General features: G+C 38.3%; 1 protein-coding gene across 1 annotated transcript in view; it reads right to left on the bottom strand.

Moving 5' to 3' along the window:
* Positions 1-3,281: 3,281 nt before the first annotated feature.
* The window catches only part of ANKRD31 (ankyrin repeat domain 31), a 73,441-nt gene continuing 56,482 nt past the window's right edge, over positions 3,282-20,240 (bottom strand). The window contains exons 24-27 of the mRNA XM_075526747.1: positions 18,558-18,698; positions 17,891-17,987; positions 14,488-14,685; positions 3,282-3,975 (exon numbers count right to left, since the gene is read on the bottom strand). Coding sequence (XP_075382862.1) covers positions 3,824-3,975; positions 14,488-14,685; positions 17,891-17,987; positions 18,558-18,698 — 588 coding nt within the window. The 3' untranslated portion in view covers positions 3,282-3,823. The remainder of the gene's footprint in view (positions 3,976-14,487; positions 14,686-17,890; positions 17,988-18,557; positions 18,699-20,240) is intronic.

Genomic DNA, 20,240 nt, shown 5'->3' with positions numbered 1-20,240 from the left:
CCGCTCGGCGGGGCGACGAGACGGGGGTGGGCAGGGCCCCGGTGCCGCCGGCCCGGGTGCGGGCGCGGCCGAGGCGCATCCGCCTCCGCGGACGGGCCCGGGGGCGGCCCGGGCTCCTCGCCCTCCCCCTCGGGGCGGCGGCGGCCTCTGCTCGGCGGCCCTGGGAAAGCACAGACGTGCACAGGGCCGGTCCGCCGCGGCCCCGGGGCAAGCGGCGGGGGGGCCGGCGGTGGCTGCTGTTTTGAACTAGTGAGCTGCGGTCTGGCTTTAAACCTCTGCTAACAGTGAAACAAGCGGTCCTTGCCCTGGAATACTGCAGTTCCCCAGCGACCTCCAGGCCAAGGCCAGCGTTTTAAGGTCACGCTGAGCTGCTAGGCTCTGCTCTCCGAGGGCCTGCACGCCTGGTGCAGGGGTTGGGTGGGAAATTTGGAAGACGCCGCCAGAGCAGAGAGCATCTGTCTGCTCCCGTAGTGCAGACCTTGCAGCAGGGCAGGTCTGTGACAGCTCGGCTGAAGGTTGCTAATTGCTTAAGCCACTGTAACCGAGTTACATGTAACCGTATGCCTGAGCTCCTGCCACAGAAACATAAATTAAATCAAAAGGACACAGCTGCTGGACAATTCACCTGCGGGTTACTCTGCTATAGTAATATTGGTGTACGTGGTAAAACTCTCCCAGAGATGAAGCCAAAGCCTTAGCAACAACAAACCCCTCCCCAACAAACAACAACAACAACAAAAACAAAAAAGCCCAACCCAAAAAAACCTTTTATGTATGAAAAACTTAAGAGTTCTTTGCATCCTGCTCCATCTTTGACATGCTTTACTCCCTTCCTGTGTCACATTTAAGCTTCTTTTCTTGATACGGCCAGGAACTTAAATCATTCAAAGTCCAGAACATCTATACGATTTCCTACCTGACTGGTTACTTGAGTACTGGTGACCAGAAAAAGTACCTGAATCTCATATAAGCAGTTGGTCATTCTCTCGGTCATTCAAACAGGGCATTTTTCTCCAGTTAACATTAAAGTTTGAAAAGCAGAAAAAAAAGTCTTTGCCTCTGTGTCATAATGACAAAACACTCGCCAACTGCAACTGCTCCAAGAATTTATTCAAATTCCTATGGCAACATTACTCTGGTGACCCTTTCGCCTCCCCCCCTCCTTAGTGGCATTTCCACCATCAAAAACCCAAGGTGTATTTGCGCCTTACAGTACTTTAAATACCTTTCCAAAGCTGGCCTTCATTCCCACATTTCTCTTACCTTAGCTGCTCTTGCTGGTTATAGTTCAGCTTTGCCTGGAAAGAAGGCGCAATGTTTTGTGCTGATCCTCTGCCTAGAGTGAATTTAGCTCTATCTGCATCTTTGCCTTTACTTCTTTTCTCTTTTCCCCGTGTCTCCCTTGCTCACACCTTTTCATAACCTCTGGCCTGTGTTATTCAGAAGGTCAGCTTATCACATTGGTCCCTGCTGGCCTTAAAGTCTATGAATCTTGTATTGTCTCCCTCCCAGCTGCTTACCTTCCCTCTCACTCTCATGCCTTTGGTTTGTGCCTCGCATTCTTCCTCACTGGTATTAATCTTCCCACTGATTTTTTTAACTCCATCTCGGCAATAAATAAATAAATAAATATGTGGAAATATGAATCTGAATTCGTGGCTTTTGTTCACTGCATCATCTCTTTCTCCTCTTATTCCCCATCTGAATATTAACAGCAGGCAGAACACCGGGGGGTTTGTATTCTTTGCATTTTATGTCCTTTTTACTTTAGCCTGCACCACACAAAATACGTGCTAACACACAGCCTAGGAGTGGAGAAGGGGTTTAGGAAATAAAAGAACTGAATCATGAAAGGAGCAGGGGGGGCTGGGAGGACTAACCGTTGCTGTTTGCCACTTGTGAGCAGCTTTATTGCTCTGCTGTAGTTAGCATCACTACTAGCTGCCTATCTTTGACTTGTGATAACAGCTTGTACTTTTATGCAAAAGTACACTTAGAAAGCATAAATTTAAACAGAGAAAACAAAACACCCTGTTCATGACGATATGACTTTTTGCCATCTCTTAATGGATCTTTACATTAAGGAGAAGATTCCGGTAGGGAGAACAGGGAAAATTCACAGTTGTAAGAAGATTTGGGAAGCAGAATCCTACATCTGTTAGTCATATTAAAACATATGTTGTCAAGCTAAAACCTTTTTCAAGATGCTTATATACAACACAAATATTGCAAAAAACCATGGTAGCTTACTTTAACATATAGCATCAGTAAGAGACAGTGTTTTTCATGTAACACCACGCATTTTTACCTCTTTGCCCAGGTTGAATCAATCAGATTTTTTGTCACTCTGTCTTAGGATTGCCTTAGGTCATGTAATCACATTAATATAATGGACTACAAGTATTACTGTCAAGTCCTCCCAGTTTTCATACATTAATTTTATTAGACATCTTGTAACAAAGAAAAAATGTCAAACAAACGTATAACTAATACAGTAGCCATTTTAACAGTCAAAAGTCTTTCACTTTTCAGTGAAAGTGAAAGTTTAGTATTTGAATGAACATTTCCTTTAAACCAATATGCCTTCAGGTTTGTTTTGCTGCAGCAGCTGTGAGACCGCTCCATTTTCCTTCTGTGTGGAAACTGACCTTTACTAAATACCTGTCACTCAGTAGCTTTTAACTTTTTGACTTCCAGGCAGTTTGCACTTCTTTGCCCTTACAGCCCATCAGGCTATGATTGCTCATGCATCCTAGGGCACAGTGTTAGCTCTCTGCACATCAGACCCCTCTCTCTTCCCTACACCAGCTTCTGTTTAAGACACTAATCAAATCTCTGCAGAACAGCTCTTTGCACTCCAGATAGCTAGCTGAGGTTGTTATGTATTGACAGGAGGTATTTCTCATCCCATTCACTGGAGTTAGGAGTAGCAGGTGTTATTATTTCATCTCTTCTTATAATCCAGAGAACGAAAGAGCAAGAATGCTGTTTGAATGCAGATAACTCTCATGACAGTCAAATGTGTTATAAATATGCTACTGAGGCAGATTCACACATTGTAAAATTAAAACAAATAGAAATCCTCCAGAGATCAGGGTGAATATCTAAGATGTTGTTAGATTGAAAAATTTGTGTTCCACAAACAGGCTAACTGCATTCTTGCCATATGCCAGCACATTTTCTGCTTATCAGAAAGACTTGGCTGGAACGTGAATGGGATTTCCCTGAGCACTTCCAATGGCTAAGATTCCTCTTTTAACCTCTCCCAGCACTCACCCCCTTCTCAAACGTTTGTTATATCCATGCCACGTAAAGCAAAGCTGCTGGTGACTTTCAAAGCTGCCCATGCTGATTTTTCACCTAACCTAACAGCTTATGTTATTACACAAACATGTGCAGCCATTTCTGATAGCATGTGCTCAGGCAGAGCAGTTCCAGGTTTAGGTGTAGGAAGTGACTCTCGGTGTTGATACCTATCTGGTTCTGTGCAGCCCCATCAAGCATGGGCAGCCACTGAAATGAGTGGAATTTCATACAAAGTTATCAGCCTGGTATATAATTCACAATGAGCACTAGCGTGTAACAGTCCTCATCTACTTCCCCATTTCTTAATCTTACAGCGCAAAATTCAATATTGACAGTTATCCTCACCTGCTACAAAGTACTCCCCAGTTCCTCGTTTACCCAAACAATCTTTCAGTCCATTCCAAGTGCTGGGTAAATGATTTATCAAAATGACAGTAACAAAGCACTTAGTTCTACAAGCTCAAATGTTTACTTTTAAGTAACAATGAAGAAAAAAACGTTAGCACTCAGTAAGTCTTTAGAATCCAAAACCTTCACATCCTTTGTAGAAATTCCAGTGCTTTTCCATTACAGGGCACGGTAGAAACTCCTCTTTACGTACCATTACTATCTCACTGAATTGAAGAAAATGTGTCAGACTTCCAACTGAGTTGAACTGGACAGAAGAGCCTGTTGAAAATGAATGTAAATGATTACAGAGTGTATATCAGAGTAATGGAAAGCAATCACTGGCACTATTATCTAGAGAGGTGTTAACAGCTCATTAGAACCACGTAAGCATTAGAGATCCCTAGGGATCTGTAATGTGTCCTAGGAATCTTGTAGCGTAAGACCCCAGCCATTTTATCCGTATCTCTCACTTGCACCCAGACTTCAGTGAGACAAGGGCGATACTACACTTTGTGGTGCTCAGGGTGAGAAGTCAACCCTCCCGGCCATTTCCAGTTATACAACAGGAAAATGCAGTTGTTCTTTAGCATTGCTTGAATGTCACATACTATGTCCAAGAAGGGGTAAGTTTAGCGTACTTCCCCAAAATTAAGGAATCTCTCTCACAGGGAATGCAGGACTGAACAATGGGTATCTGCAATATTTAAGTATCTGCCCGACTGGAAGCAACTATCTGCAATGCATAAACTTAAGGCACTTGTGCCAGCCTGGGAGCAGCTGAACTTGTAGTTTTCACTGTTAAAATCAGTAACAAAGTAACACTGTAAATCCAGCAGAAAGAAATGTTACAAGACATTTTCTCTGTAACAGCAGACTCCAAAAGGCACTTGGAACTGTAGTTTTCAGAGTTACTTGCTTTTGTTCATCTTTCATCCACACTTCTCCCTTCCGTGCCCTTGCACAAAACATCAGAGCTGCTGAGCTGCCACAAGCAGCCCAACAGCGAAACTGCCAGGGAGGGCAGAACTGTCGCATGCAGCAGATGTTATCAAGAGAGGGAGGGCCGTCTCATGAAAGTAGAGATGGCTTCTGTTTTTAAAAAAGAAAGAAACAAACAAAAAACAGTGTTCAGACACCATTCAAGTGTCTCGAGAAGCAAAACAGGATAGGTATTTCAGGATTATTAGATCAGTCAAGATAAAACCTTTGCAAAATGCAGAGAAAACATGTTTGAAGTGACACCAGTTGGTGATTCAGCTTTGCGCTTACTTCTGGCCTACCACGTGTCATCCCAAGAGTTTGTCTTTCTCTGTTACCACAGTTTTCCAGTTGTGTCACCTACACTGATTCCAAAATGCAAAATATATTCACTGAACTGACATCATTGGTAGGTTCCCAATGCTAAAACAGTGTATCTTCTAGGTATTAGACCTTTTAACTCCATGTCTCAGTGAAGATTTCCCTTTCTGACTTCCAGGAGCTCACTACCCAAAGCAATGAAGTGGCAAATTGCTATTCAAAACGAGAACTCTGTGTTCAGAAATGCAAATACAGAGTCTTGTGCGTGAGGATGTATGTTGTTCCACACCCATGACACACACAGCAAAACTTCTGACTCCAGTGAGAACAGGACTGCATTTGCTCTCTTATACCCTCAGCGCACCTGCAGTATGCTCGTGCCATAATACAGTACATAATGGAACACAAAGCATGATCTGACGTCTAGGGTATATTTAAGTATCTTGGACTATAACAAAGATGGGCAGACTGAATACAAGTCGCACCCAAGAAGTTACATCACAATGCTCCTCACAGAGTCTTTATTGCTTATGAAGCAGCAGTCAGTCACACCAGAAGGCGGCAACTTACACACTCACCTAGAAGTGATGTATCAAAGGGCATAGACAGGAATGTTTGGATGGGGAGTCACAAAATAGTTTTACCTTCAGGTAAAAATGATCTTAAAAATACGTCTGGGAATTTTTTTATAAAATAAACTGGCAGAAACTGAGCTGAAACATTGTTATTAATATTGAGTCTACAGTGACATGACAGGCATGACTTCAACCTGTTTTGATTAGTTGAAAAAAGCTTTTTCATCCTGAAATGTCCACACTTTGTATGTAAGTACAGGAAAATTTCTTGGCAAAGTCAGAAGTTAATTTAACATCCCATTTTGAGAGATCATAATTGGAGAAAAGACATTCCTTTCTTACTTTTGAAATGCTCCCCTCAGCCCTCTCACTGCAATATTCTAACTTATTTACTAAAAATTCTCAACTCAAATCTGAAAGTGTAATAAAGATATGACCAAATAAATCTATTGAAATAACTTTTTTCAGCAGTTGACTCCTTTGGGTCAAATTAATGTTCTACCTATTGGATTAAGATCTTGTAGAATAAATATCAGCATTCTACCATAAGTACAACTTTACCTGAGTGAATAATTAAAATCTCTACTCTCTCTAATCTCTACTTTTCAGTAATTTTAGATAACAATCAACAGTTAGAAAAAGCACAGTAATTTATACATCCCAAAGCTGTCCTGCTCAGTTCTGACATCAGTGTTTGATATCAAAGTTTCTATATCCATAGGCAATAATTTTTTTCCCCAGTAGGGATGGATCAGTATTTGAACATTTAGTCCATGTGTTTCTTCCTCCATATGCTGACACAGATGACTGACGTCCTCCCCATTTCCATTTTTCTTTCTCAATTCTTTTTCCCTTCTCTCTCTCCCTTTGATTACTATTATTTTTAATCTTTTAATACCCACTTTGATGTTTCCTTCCTCCCTTTTGCTGTCTGTTAACTCTCATCCCCTTACAAAAGACCAGCAGCTTACAGGCTGTAAGCAGCAGAGAAAGGCTCCTATACTGCTATCCAAAACTCATCTTAGTGCCTCGGGTACAGAAGAAAGCTTAGTAAGGTAAGATGCAGACAGACAGGGTCTTTCTCTGCTTTCCTACACTTGCTGTCCTGTTAGGTGCTCTCAGTTTTCTGCCATCTTCATGAACTACAAGATAAAGTATCAATCAGTAACAATATTAGAATGAAGTTTTTTTTCCATAAATCTGGGGAAAACACATATTGTCTCTTGGTACTTTTTCCATCCGGCTTGCCAATAGCTTTTCTGTCTTTGTCGGCATCTATTTTAGCCTAATAGTTTTGAAACCATTCTAAATGTGTTTCAACCTGTGTTTCCGTTTTGTTACAGCTTTACAAGATCTTGTCTCCGTGGCAGCTGAGAACCTGAAAATTGTATTTAAGGCAAATTCCTGTTAGTGGCGCAACTATATAAATGTCAGACCAGAATCTCCAGTTGCATAAAGGTTAGTCACTGAAGACTGCCACTTCTGTGCAGGGTCACCATCCTCTGATCATTAAAATAGCCCTTGAAAGATCATTTTTTAAAAATGGCTATCCCACAAGTATCCTCATTTTTTCCAAGCAAGAAAGTGCTGGAACTATCCAGAGATATGGTTAAGCATTTTATAACTATTTTACTTGTGTAAATCATTTGTAACCGGAATTTAAATGCTCTTGCAGTTTAAGCAACATATTTGAGTCAATTTACAGGTATCCGTAAATCCAGTTTTAATACCTCTGGAGTATTAAAAACAGGTAAAGATTATTATCACATCTGAGGGAAAGCCAAACTGATTTGCAGTATCTGTGGCAAAGTCACAGGAAATGTTATTCTTCTGACTCAGATAGATCTGGTTCAGTGCAGCTAGTCTAGATGCGGGCTACAGAAGCATAACTAGGAGAAGATCTAAGAACAACACACTTAAAGGTGACAGCATTTGATCTAGAGTGCCACAAGGGAATATTTAGAACAAAAATCTGTCTTAAGAGCTTTCAAGTTTCTTGGGCCTTATCCACGCTCCTTCAAGAACTTAGAAACAGAGATCAGTCACAATCCAGGAGTCCCAAAAGGCATTGTCCATTCAGACCAAGTAAGGTCTTAGAAATGACAGCCAGCACATCACATAAACAACATTTTTGGATCCTCTGACTCTTTAAAGGGCTGCTACTGAATTGAGGCACATGAATTCTGCCCATGCTAGTAACAATTTTGAAAATAACTTTTCTTTCAGCTGATCAAGACCTGGTATCTTGCAAAAAGCGGTGTCTGTGGATAGACTGTCATTGTAAGACCAGATCTTTCTCTGACAAAATGTGATGCTTCCCTGGTAATTTCCCCTCCCTCGCCCTCAAAATGCCTTTGCTTTTCTCCAGGCCTCTCCACAGTTCCTGATTCACTCCACATGATATAGATCTTAATTCTTTTTTCCTCCTGTGAATGTTGGAGTCCAAGGTCTTTGCCTTTACATACTGTTCAGTAAGGAGTGATCTTTGTCTAACAATCAGACATACCATGCCAGTCAGGCACCTGAAGTTAAGGTGGCCATCCCTTAAAAGATACAGGACAGCAGGGATTTTGGCTAATTGCTTTGTGATCCTCTGTGTCCAACCCCATCCCAATTTTGAACGTATGTTTTCCCCAAGAATTAATTTATCAAGTGATCCTAAATTATGCATGCTGCGTTTTTTGCGAATTAATTTATCAAGTGATCCTAAATTACGCATGCTGCATTTTTTGCATTGGTAGTTGCGACCCTTCGAAAAAAATCGAAGGTTATTCATAGCATCTTAACAAATAAATAAATAATTTCAGTTTGGAAGCTACCTAATGCACTATAACGACCAGACACTTCATAGCACAGGTATAACAGTGCCAGAAGGACTTAGAGCACTTTCTAATAGTCCCTTTCCTTCACATATCAGACACAACTCACCATCTGTATGTTCATTTGTTCACTGTATCATTTGCCTATAACTAGAATTTGCATAGCAGTAATGTGGAACTTAATTCATACTTTCACAAAAATTATTCTATTCTGTTGCTTCTAGATAAAATGCTAGATTTGAGAAAGTAACATTTCTTCCTCCACTCCACAAAGAATTCCTCAGAAGTTCATTCTTTCTTTTTGTCCTCCAATGAGATTGGCAAAAGCAATGTCATAAAGCAGAAAAAAAAAGATTAGGTATCTAGAATCATTCTTCTTTGAAAATATTTAGTAACAGTGACCTTTCTTGTTACACTCTGTATCTGCATGGAAAAAAGGACTTGCAGGCATGATTAAAGATCAAGAATTCATGCCTTTTATTCTAAAGCATCGGTTTCAAGGTTTATACTGAAATCTCTTTAACTATTTTATGTTTCATGTGGCAGGAAGTACTGTTCCCGCAACACGGACCTGAAGATGTTATACTTTTTCAGGAGATACAGTTAATAGTAAATATTTCTGTTCTAAATGTTTGAAAAACGTACAATATTAATAATACTTTATCGCTTTCTTGCAAGCATTGCCTAGATAAGTGATATACATACAATATATTATTCCCCATTAAAACTTTTGCCTACATCATAATCTTATACAGTTACAGTTTTTTCTCTTCTCCTAGATACATTGGGTATATGCCTGTTATCCAGTAACAAATACTTTATATGATATGATACATTTGAATTATTATTCTTCAGGGTCCTTGGATTGGTGTATTAAGATATTGTAAGTTTTTTATTTAGCAGTGTGGAGAACTCAAAACCTCCAATCTATTACAGGAATCCATCAATGTTACAGTAACCTATCAGGGAAACAACAGAACAATTTAAATCTCAGTGGCTCTTACCTTCTTTAGTATAGCTGTAACATGATTTTTCCCTCAAAAGGTGAGAGAGGTATGATTGACATACATGCAAATACCAATCAGGAAATGCATACAGCCTCTCATAAAAGAATCTATATTAAAGATTGAATTTATGAAGAAATAAAATATAATAAAATAAGTACTTTTAAAATAAAACATAATGGCTGATTCCATTTTTCTCACACATACATTTTTATACGGCTGCCCAGATGGCCCTTCAGTTTCTGGATTAAGTCAATCACTCTATTTAAATATCAAATTACCGAGTTCAGTAACAACAAATCTATTCACTAGTATCCTTTATTAAAAGGCACTAAGACTGCTTTCAATTCATAGGGGACTATTTCTTGGTATGACTAGCAGGGTGCAGGCTTCCACCATAAGTTTCTTTCTTTTAAAACTTATTATTTTGAGTTATTATTGTATACTTGATTATACAATGATTCACTTGTATACTCATTTGGAAGGAAAGTACATGATTTTTTATTATTATTTATATTTATTATTATTTATAATTATTTACTTAATTATTTCTAACCACTTTAGAAAACCTGAATTTAATGTGCCAACATAGTGGATATGAAGCAGTTCCAGGGACCACCTTAGATAATTAAAAACAGAACACTTTAAAATTCTTGCAGTTTATAGCACACTGAAATGCAGATTGGAAGAAGCAGAAGACAAAGTATAAATCAAGTTTCAGCTCAGGTCAGAACAGCTATTTGATAGAAAAACCAATAGCTTATGTTTTTCATGCACTGGCAAAATATACAGGAGCTGTCACTCATTCGGTGAGTTTTATGTACAGCCTAAGAACAAATTCTAGAGCCTTCTCCTAAGCTATTATCATGCAGTGATTTAAAGACTGAATTGTTTTATTTAGAAGCTTTATCCTAGCTTTGTTAAAAGTCACTCCTGAAAAAAAAATAAGATAGAAGCGTGATATAACCTGAACGCTCACCAAGGTAAGATCATCAGGTAGTGTCCTAAATGCTTTCATTTCACATTACCAGTGTGGTGTCAAAAAAGTCTGTCTTCTCTCTGTTTCAAGCAACGCAGTAGATGAAGCCACTGCCTCTTGAAGCTTGCTGTTTATCACATTGCCTTTCATTTATTGCTTTCATAAGTAAGATAAGAAAAGATACATGTGTTCTAGGAAGATTATCCACAACAGTTCTGTTCTGTTTGTCTTAGTCTTCTCTCAGTCTCCATGGGACCACCAAAGCAGATGAAAATGTTATAGTGCAGCTGATGAATTAAAAGATGGGTCAGTTATCAAAGGGTTTCTTTTACAACTTGTTTTACACAGTAGAAAGGCCAGAAAGCCAGTGTTTAAAGCTCCTAACTAGGAGTCAGTTTACTTACTTTTAGCCAGGTTTCTTAAGGAAATAAGGTTTCTGTATGCAACAAAAGAGGCAACGGTCACAAGTTTTAAAAAGCAAGATTCCAACTAGATATATGGGGAAAAAATTTCACCATGAGCATGGTTAAGCACATGAGTATGTTGTACAGAGATGTTGGGGAGTGTCCATCCTTGACGATATCCAGAATTTGACTGGACAAGGCACTGAGCAACCTTATCTAACTTGGAAGTTAGTCCTACTTCGAACAGGAAGTTGGACTAGAGACCTTCAGAGGCCCCACCTAACCTACATTAGTATATGGTTCTGTGCAATCACAGTGTCTCCTAGTTACTTTTGAAGTGATTTGCGAGTTTCAGAAAAACCTGATTGACAGATAAGAAATACAGACATTAAATTCTTACAATTGGCTTCCATGGCATGTAGTCCTTGAGAGCTGCTGTTTTTTTTTTTTTTTCCCTTTTTGGTCTCCAAATAAGTGAATTTTGTTTGACTCCTGCTGGCCACATAGCTCAACTCTGAGTCAGTCACGTGACATTCTACCTTCTAACTTGCTGGTAATCAAATAAGAGCAGGTAGAGGATTTTGGAAAGGAAGAGTGTGCAGATGGAGGAAGCCTATACTTCAGTTATGGTATGCAAAGTTACTGGAAAATACAGTTTTGTAAGTTCTGCTGACAACTACGTGCTTCTTTCTAAAGTATGTAATTTCCTAAAGCAAATGCCTGGAACTTTAAAGTACTGGAAAATACTTTTAAATATTTTGTCTGCAAGCCATAAAGAAGAGAAAACACTATAACAGCTGCACCTTGAGATACCTCTGAGATGGAAAAGGATTATGGATAGAACTATTTGTCTACAATCTCACTTTGCTTCCAAAGTACAAAATACAACAAATATATAGTTCATCTCCCTGTCTTTTACAGTAACATAAGTGGAGACATTGTGCAGTTGATGAATATTCTGCTATAGGTAACAAGGAAAACACATGTATTAGATGCTAGGGCTTTGGTTTTGTGCGGTTTTTGTTTTTTGGGTTTTTTGTGGTTTGTTTGTTGGGGGGTTTTTTAAGCACTTCCAAGTCCTTCTCCTATTCCATATTATTATCACCATTATTGATGGTGATGATGAGCCACTACTTCAATAATATCCAATCCGAAAAATTCAGATATACAGAATCAAGCTCCTTTAAGTCACGCCATTTTGTTAAAAAAATAAATAAAATTAAACTTGGGGTTCTCAGTTTACATCTCGACTTTTGAATCACTAAACAACATTCATGATCTTTTCCAGCCTTCTTCCAAAAACATGAAGATAAGAACAGCGGAGTTTCCCAGTAGTTTCTGATACAATTGTCTGAGCCTAAGCAGAATCTGGGACTCTGAACTGGAGCACTACGCAGCACAAAATATACTGCAAGCTTTCAAGAACAGGTAACATTTCCTTGCATTATAATTAATGGAGCTTTAAACATATTGCAGGAAAAATATTCTACAATGGGCTAGATTTGTTGTTTGGACTAATACCAAAGTAATATCTTCAACCAGTTCAAAGATGCATATGAGATCCCTCTTCTGAGGAGTTTACAATTTGAAGTCTAATGGAAGATTCTTGCAAATACGCACATGCGATGTTTACTAGTAGCCCAATTTTACACCTATCTACGAGGTATTGAAATACTTAATAGCTTTATTTCGTTCTACTGGAGCAATTCATTTGGATTTAAATATTCTCCTGCCAAGTCAGCAGTTTCAGCACCACAACGTTGTACTGGTGCACAAGACAAGAAGATAAGATTGACTAGCAAGAAAACTGAAATTAATTACTCTTCTATCATTTTCCAGGACTAGGGAAGCCCAGAAAGTAAACTAGTTAAAAGCCAATTTAAGCAGCTGAGCTTTACATTCAGAATTTATTTAGTCTGAAGTAAAGCAGCAATGGCATTGTGTATCTGACCATTTCTTTGAAAACAAATGTAGAGGGCAAACAAATACAGCAAATCCATCCATGGGCTATGAGGCTTCTCATGGTATGTCCAAAGCTTCACTTAGGAGACTCAATTAAACAGTCACCCTGAGACACTTGTTTTTAAAGGAATTTCCTTCTTAAGTAGGAATTTGATTTTCATAGTTTGCTTTCAGAAATATTTTTGGTCAGACTATGAAACCTGAAAAATTTCTCCTCAGAACTGAATGCAAAAGGTTTGGGTTCTATAAGCCAGAGATGTGGGAACTAGGCTGGTGGTTAAATTTTTTAAAAGTTATACTGCATGTTCAGCAGTTTCTTCCTTCAATTAACAGTGCAATTGTAGTAGATATAAACAAAATGGAACAACATTTCTGTAAATTTCCAACTTATTAATTTTTATTGTATTATAAATGTTTACTTTTGCATAATCCCCACATTTCTGTTAGCAGTTACCTTTGGCTACAAAATGACTCTACACTCTTGCTATAACAGTTTCCAGACAGGATTGAGCACTCAGATAATAGGGTGGCAAGGATCATACATGCTGCAAGACCGTTAGCTTGATAAGCAGAACTATAACTAGTAACTATATTTGAGAAAACATGAATGTGGCTGTTCATCTGTTCAGCAGAGAAACGTAACTCCTATGAGCCATAACATGTGTAACTTTTCAAATCATATCAAACGGCAGTTCAACCAGGGGTTTTTGATAGATAAATGTGAATACAATCTACTACACAATCTATTTTTTGTAACTTTAAAGACCACCTCCCTCCAAATATTCTGCCCTGGCATTTAAGATGCTAAGTCTATTTGCGTCTATTAAAAAAAAAAAAAGAAGAAGTGGGATAACAAAGAATTTTCTGCAGAGGATTCTCAGCTCCAGGGTTTACTTAATCCTTTGCACAGTAGCTGCAGGGCCTATGTATAGACTTGCAGAAGCATAAAGAATTGCTTTATAGTGTGGATACACTTTCAGTTTATAATGGCTGACACTGATTAGGCACTTCACCTCTGATTTGCTTCTTACTGTCTCCCACAGCAGACCTAACTCAGCACTGCTACCCACTTCACTGCAAAGTGTTACCTGACATTGGGCATAGTGGCAGTTAGAGCTGACTGCTCTAACTTTGCACTGTGGTCAATGAGGGTCATCCCTCTGTGGTATAATCAAAGGTGGTAGAGGCAAAAATGCAGTAAGTCAAAGTGCAGTAAGCACTGTTCAAATTGTACAAATATTACGGAGAGGGTTTAATGTGCAATCAACATAAAAATGTAATCCTGAAAACACAAAGTTACAAGCTCAGTCAAGTCCACAAAGATCAGAGCATCTTCAGGAACATTTACACTTTTCTCTTTAAATTAGATTACATGAGATCATTCAGCAATGCTTTTGTATCATGTTTCTCCATCTAAATCCAGAAGACATTTGTCTATGCTATTATTTTGTGGAAATATTTAACTGAGTACGTCAAATGATATGGAGTTATTTTGTTAACTACATCAAAATAACAAAATGTTTCTGATTTGGACACAGGAGAGTCAAACATACTGAGCTCTGAAAAACTTCATTATTGGATCATTTAGATCAATCCAACCCATCAACAGAGTCATCATTTTTCCCCAGCACTCTTTCCCTCCCCCACACAAATCAATTCCACATCACCTACTTTCTTTTTCCTTTTGTATCTGTTGTATAGCCCTTGCACCCACCATTAGGATTTTTAGGCAGTTAAAAAAAATCTTACTCTTAAATTCCCTGGTAACAGCTGCTTCTCTTTCAGCGCACAGCAATGTTTTCACAACTTCTGTTTGTGGCAACGATGGGGTTTTTGGCTGCATATTGCTCACATCAAAACTCCCAAGAGGCTGAGCAATGGAGACAGTACCAGGACTCTGATGGTGCTGGTTGTGGTTGCTGGGGTCCCTTGTATTAAAATTCTTTCCTGAGAGCATAGAAAGATCAAGACAACCTTGTTCTGAGGATAAACAGTATCGATTAACACTGGTGGTTTAATGGTTTAATGCACAGAGCAGTTATGCTTTTTGTTTTTCTTAAAGGTAAGTGTTGAAATTTTTGCTTAGCCTTACGCTGCCTAACACATGGAAGGGCAGACTTTCCTCTGCTCCTTTACCAGCCCAGCCGTAGCTGCTGTAAGGTGATTGAGGCATTCTCTTTTTTTAAAAATATATGTCTTCCTTGGCAAAATTGCATTAGATTTAACATGAAATTTAACATGAAAAGTAGCTTACTAAATATATGTGTTTCACTGCTTGTCTCAAGGAAAACAGAAATATATGATATCACATATGATCAAAGCAAAACTATTCTCATTTGCTTTCATGCAACCTTACTGAGTTCAGCCGCTCATTTTATGCTTGATACCTGAAGTAACACTAAGAAATCATCTGGATTCCCTTGAAAACACTCTTTATTCCACACAGCTTTGGGGTCTTTCATAACTAAAGGTGAGCAAGAGTTGTTCTATCTTTACAGGTGGCTAATGGTTATTAAAGGCAGTAAGGGATTGCCAGAGCACAAGAATTGCACTAGTCATGCTGTTTTCCAAAGACCATCTTCCTGAAATAGCGATCTACAAAGTTAATGTACATATCACGCTTACTGTAACAACTGGATACGCTTTTATTTTAAGCCACTTTGCTGGAATTTCAGTGTGAAATATCTAACACCAACATCTGCTCTGCAACTGACATCTGCTCTTCAGCTGACATCTGCTTCTGAATCCTTGTTATTCTTGGTCATTTTTAGTAAACATTATGTCATCATTACATGTATCAGAAAGCACAGAGGAGTAAATTCCAAGCCATACAATCACTTGTTTCTTCTGCTTTCCTACATACAGATAGTCTAAAAATACTGTTTATTTTCTTAACGTTTAGTTCTCACTCAGACTTGAGTACAGTAATTCCTTCTTTCTGTTAGCGTGATCCTAAAAGACACTAAAGGCTCAGACTCAAAGAAGGGACATAAAGTGAAATTTAGTTAGGCTTTAGATGACTAATTCGAAAATTGCAGTCTTTAAAGCTTCTGTTAAATACCTGCATTGGTCTGGGACTGCTTTACTTCACAGGCTCTTCAATTTTTTTGTGTTAACATTCCTCAGGTACCTAAAATTCTGCTGCTATACAAACCTGGAAGCCCCTTAATCTCAACCAAGCTGAAAAGCTGGGACATTTCTTATGCTGGCAGCCGCAGAACAGCAAATTCTTCACCTGTCTTGCCTAGGGACCTGGATTTGGTAGGGGTTCTTAGGACATGCTTCCTAAATTGGGCTCCATACGAAGTTCAGTGGTAGCTGCTTCTTTCTGTTAAAAGATGGCTAAATACAGCCACTGCCTATATAATTTTCTTCCCACTTCCCCATCCTCTTCATACAAGTAGCTCAATGAACATTGAGCTAAGATATGGGAAGCTGGAAGAACTGTGGGGGAGGGGTATTTAAAATAATAGCATTCTCCTCCAAAAATGCTCAAATTATCAGGCCCCAGTCTTCTTTTTTAATCATGCTCTGGGATGCATAGAAAAAAATTCAATTCATTAATACAGAAAGAAAAAAAGAAGATTGATTCTTTAGAAAAGCAGGATAAACTTCTGCTATAAAACACACACAGGCTGTAAGTACATTAGAAAGATAAAAGAGGGAATGGGAATGTCCCCAGGCAAGTGGCACAGAATAACTCATATCTATACCAGCAAACTTTCCTGTGCTTTCGAGCAGGCTGGCTGCAGGCAAAGTGCCCGTTGGGAACAGCCCTTGGAACAAGCTAACTCCTGAACCAGGTCTGGAAGCCGTGTGGGAGCTGCCCAATGCCCGCAACTGTTCTCACAATACAGCAGTGCAGGTTATCCTCTTCTGGAACAATTTAAGGCACTGTTTAATTTCCTACTATGTATCTGGCCATATAATATCTGAAACAGAACTGAAAGTGAGAACACTTTGGCTTTCCCTTCGTCAGTTTCTCACCTAGGGCTAATGGTTAGGCATTACTGTAATCTCAAATTACACATGACAAAAAAACTTGTTTAAATACTCTTTCCCAGATTACCCAGGCCTATTTGTGAAAAACAGGGGAAAAAAACCACTGGTCTTCAGGCTGATTTGTGTTTGTCAAGAGTATTTTTTGAATAAATGGGTTTCTCTGTTTTAGAAGTTACAATGTTTATCATAAATTTTCCATGAGAGGAATAATTTACAAGAACTAGTGAAATATTCAAAAGCCTATTAAAAAGTTAGGAGACTGAATCAATTTTTAAGTCACTTACACCTGGAATAAACTTAAGTTACTGAAGAAGGGCAATGTAAACTCATCATCTGGATGCTCTTAGCCTGAAGCAAATACCAGTAGAACATGGTAGTCTGAATATGAAATTAGTTATTTTAAATTATTACCTTTTAATTTACTTCTAGTAAGTTAAGAACAGACCAAGCCTGGTATCTCAGTTCACGTGAGGTGCACTGTCTCATCAAATTAACAGAACGAATCACAAAAGCCCAAAAGCTTTTTGGACTCCACGTGCAACCAGCTGTCAAAGGAACTTGGGTTTCCCTGGGAATACATTACTTATCAAAATTAGGCTGAAGTTCTTAAGTCTGACGGGCAGTTCTGAAAAAATTGTTCAATGTCATTTTGTGATATCAATGCACTCTTTTTCTTATGACTGTTTATTTTTAGAGAATGAAATATCCCCCTAGTTATTACTGTTGCTTGGGCATACTGGGATTTCCACCAACACAGACTAATGTGGTTTTAAGATGTACATGTGATTAAAATTTATGCTACAGTGTATCTGAGTTGCCAACAGAAAAGTATTAAATTAGCCTATTAAAAACTTCACTTTATATATTAAAAATTTTTAACGTAAAATTTTACATAATTTTTTTTTACATAGCAACCAAGTCATTAGTAATTATTCTCATCACACAACCAATTTATGGAAGAAAATAAATGTACTTCTTTACAGATCATGTGTAAGTTCTGGCACTATTTTTCAAGCCCAAGATCTGTGATAAGCATGTAGCCCTGAAAAAAATCAGAAAGCAACAGAGGAATTTTGGAGTTTAAGCTCTTTAGAAATAATTTTCTGCTGCTTTCAGTCATGGTGAATATTAGATTTTAAGTGGTACATACCCAAAGGTTCTCTTTCTTTTGATGGTAATTCTGTGTCACTGGAAACTGACACTTCTTCAACAAGAAATTTTGACAACTGTGTCCCAAGATATGTAACCTGTACAAACAAATCTGAATGGATAACTGGTCATTTTAATTAGTGTTTTTTCTGATAGGTGTAAAAATTTCACTTTTCTTACAGAACTGAGTTTATGCACTTAACAGTCTAACCTGTGCCTGTCAAGATCCAGCAGAAATTCTGCTAATTTGAATTCTAAATTATAAAAGCTTAATACAACTCATCTGCAAAGCCCTCTAAACTCTACCAGTATTTTTGCAACATTTGTCCTTGACACCCTGACATTTCAATAAGCTTGCTCCTTTTTATTCTAACCACCTTTCAGCTTTTTCTGTCAATCTCTTAATCATCTTTAAAACTACTCTTTAAAAGCACTGATAGCTTACAGAGCGGGCATTCCACATTCTCTCAACACTTGTGACTAGTTCATCACTATACAGCTACCACTATGTAGTTATTTCTTTGCCGCTTATTCATTTAGAGTAAAAAGACTTTTTAAAATTTAGGCTTATACCCTCTTTTGCTTTAAGAACAGTAAGGAGATCCAGATTCGTGAAATTTGTTATTGCCATTTATTATTGCTATTTTGGGGAGTAAAATCAGACCTACCTTATTCCACACGTACTTCCACGTCACAGAAATATCACTTCCTAGTAGGTCTTTAACCCACTGAACTGGATTCTGAAGTACTTGTCTCTTACTGGTTCTGATCTTGCCACTGTTTAGGAGTGTGGCTTTATGACTAAATTCCTAAAAAAGATAAATTAAGATATAATTCTCAACTCATAAATTAACAAATCTGAATTAACATCCTTAAAACATGAAAAAGTGCTGAAGAACAATATAGCTGAAAAGTTGCAGCTAATTCTCTTTTTCTCTGAAAAAAGTTAAAGAATTTAATGCCAGTATCATAAACTGCAGTATGTAAAATAAGAGGATTTATTCCACCAGAATAAGATGTTTTGGCCACACAGACACCACTGTCAGAGGACAAATCTCCTTATGTGTGTTTATTTGAACTATATTTGCATCTCAGTTCCTCTTAGACATAACAAAGCTGTGAATAAATTCATTTGCAACAGTGAACTCAGGAACTCACAAGAGGCAAGTCTGTGCACCAAGAAACTATTACTCAAATGCAATCCGTCTTATGTGTGTAGAACAAATGCATGTCAGTGAAATTCCAGCAATGATTCAAAGATGAAACATACTTGCATAAAAACTTCACTTACGCCAAGGGACATCACTTACATGTTTTAGGAGGAACCTGGCAGCCTTATCTTATGCAAAATTAAGTATAAAATAATTTATTGTTACTGCCTCTTTGATAATACTAATGCAGCCCAGTTCTGCAAACATATATGCACCTCCAGAAGCATGGCTTATAGCTGTTTACAGTTCAGTAAATTATGGTTTTGTTATATTGGTCTCATTTAGCTAAATAATGCAAATAATGCAACACAGCTAAATAATGCAAAAATTAGCTGTTGGTAAACTATGTTAGAACTTAGTAAGGTTGCTTAGCATGCATGAGGTTAAACAATCAGAGTAAGAGAATGATCCACCAGCAAATATTGAACCTCCTCCTAACACATCCACCAGCTTGGGGTGTCTATAAGAATCTAAATTAAGATGTTTAACCCAAATATTTTGACAAACACTCAATCCAGTTCTCAGTTTCATAGCTTAGGTCTACAGGATTCAAAAACTGCATTCTGCCTGCCCAAAGCTAACCTTAAGTAAGGACTATGTACTAGCTGTATGTTGCTATCAAGTACACCTCCATAATGATAAAGAAGGAAACTTTACTGACCATCTCCTCTTTGCAACGCAATAGGCACTGGCTTCTAAACTTCGATCTCTGTAGCACTGTCTTCCAAGACATAAATGAGCATCATTTTCATTCTAGTAAAAATCATTGACTTCTCTATGCTCCAAACATCAACATTTCAATACAGGGTTATAATTTCTTAAGATGCACATGCATCAAGCTGGTATCACAGATAAAAATATTGAGAAATGACAGTAAGCATACTGAATTCTTCATCCTTCCATTTAGCCACCTGGAGGTTCAGGGGAACATTACACATCCTTTAAAGAAAAGAAGCACGTGTATATACCTATGACATGGCCCAATGTAAAGGCTTGTGACTTACTCACACTGCCTTATGTTACAAAACACAAGACCACACAAAATGGCTGGTCTCAAGAAAAGCATTCCCGAGCAGACTATAGGTGCAGAAAAAGGAGTCTTTTCTACATTAACTACACCTGGTGAGCTGGCTGAAGAGA

The sequence above is a fragment of the Mycteria americana genome, chromosome Z, assembly GCF_035582795.1.
Source record: "Mycteria americana isolate JAX WOST 10 ecotype Jacksonville Zoo and Gardens chromosome Z, USCA_MyAme_1.0, whole genome shotgun sequence".
Taxonomy (NCBI): Eukaryota; Metazoa; Chordata; class Aves; order Ciconiiformes; family Ciconiidae; genus Mycteria; species Mycteria americana.
Note: the sequence above shows the minus strand (reverse complement) of the source record. Positions and strands in the feature narration are given on the sequence as shown.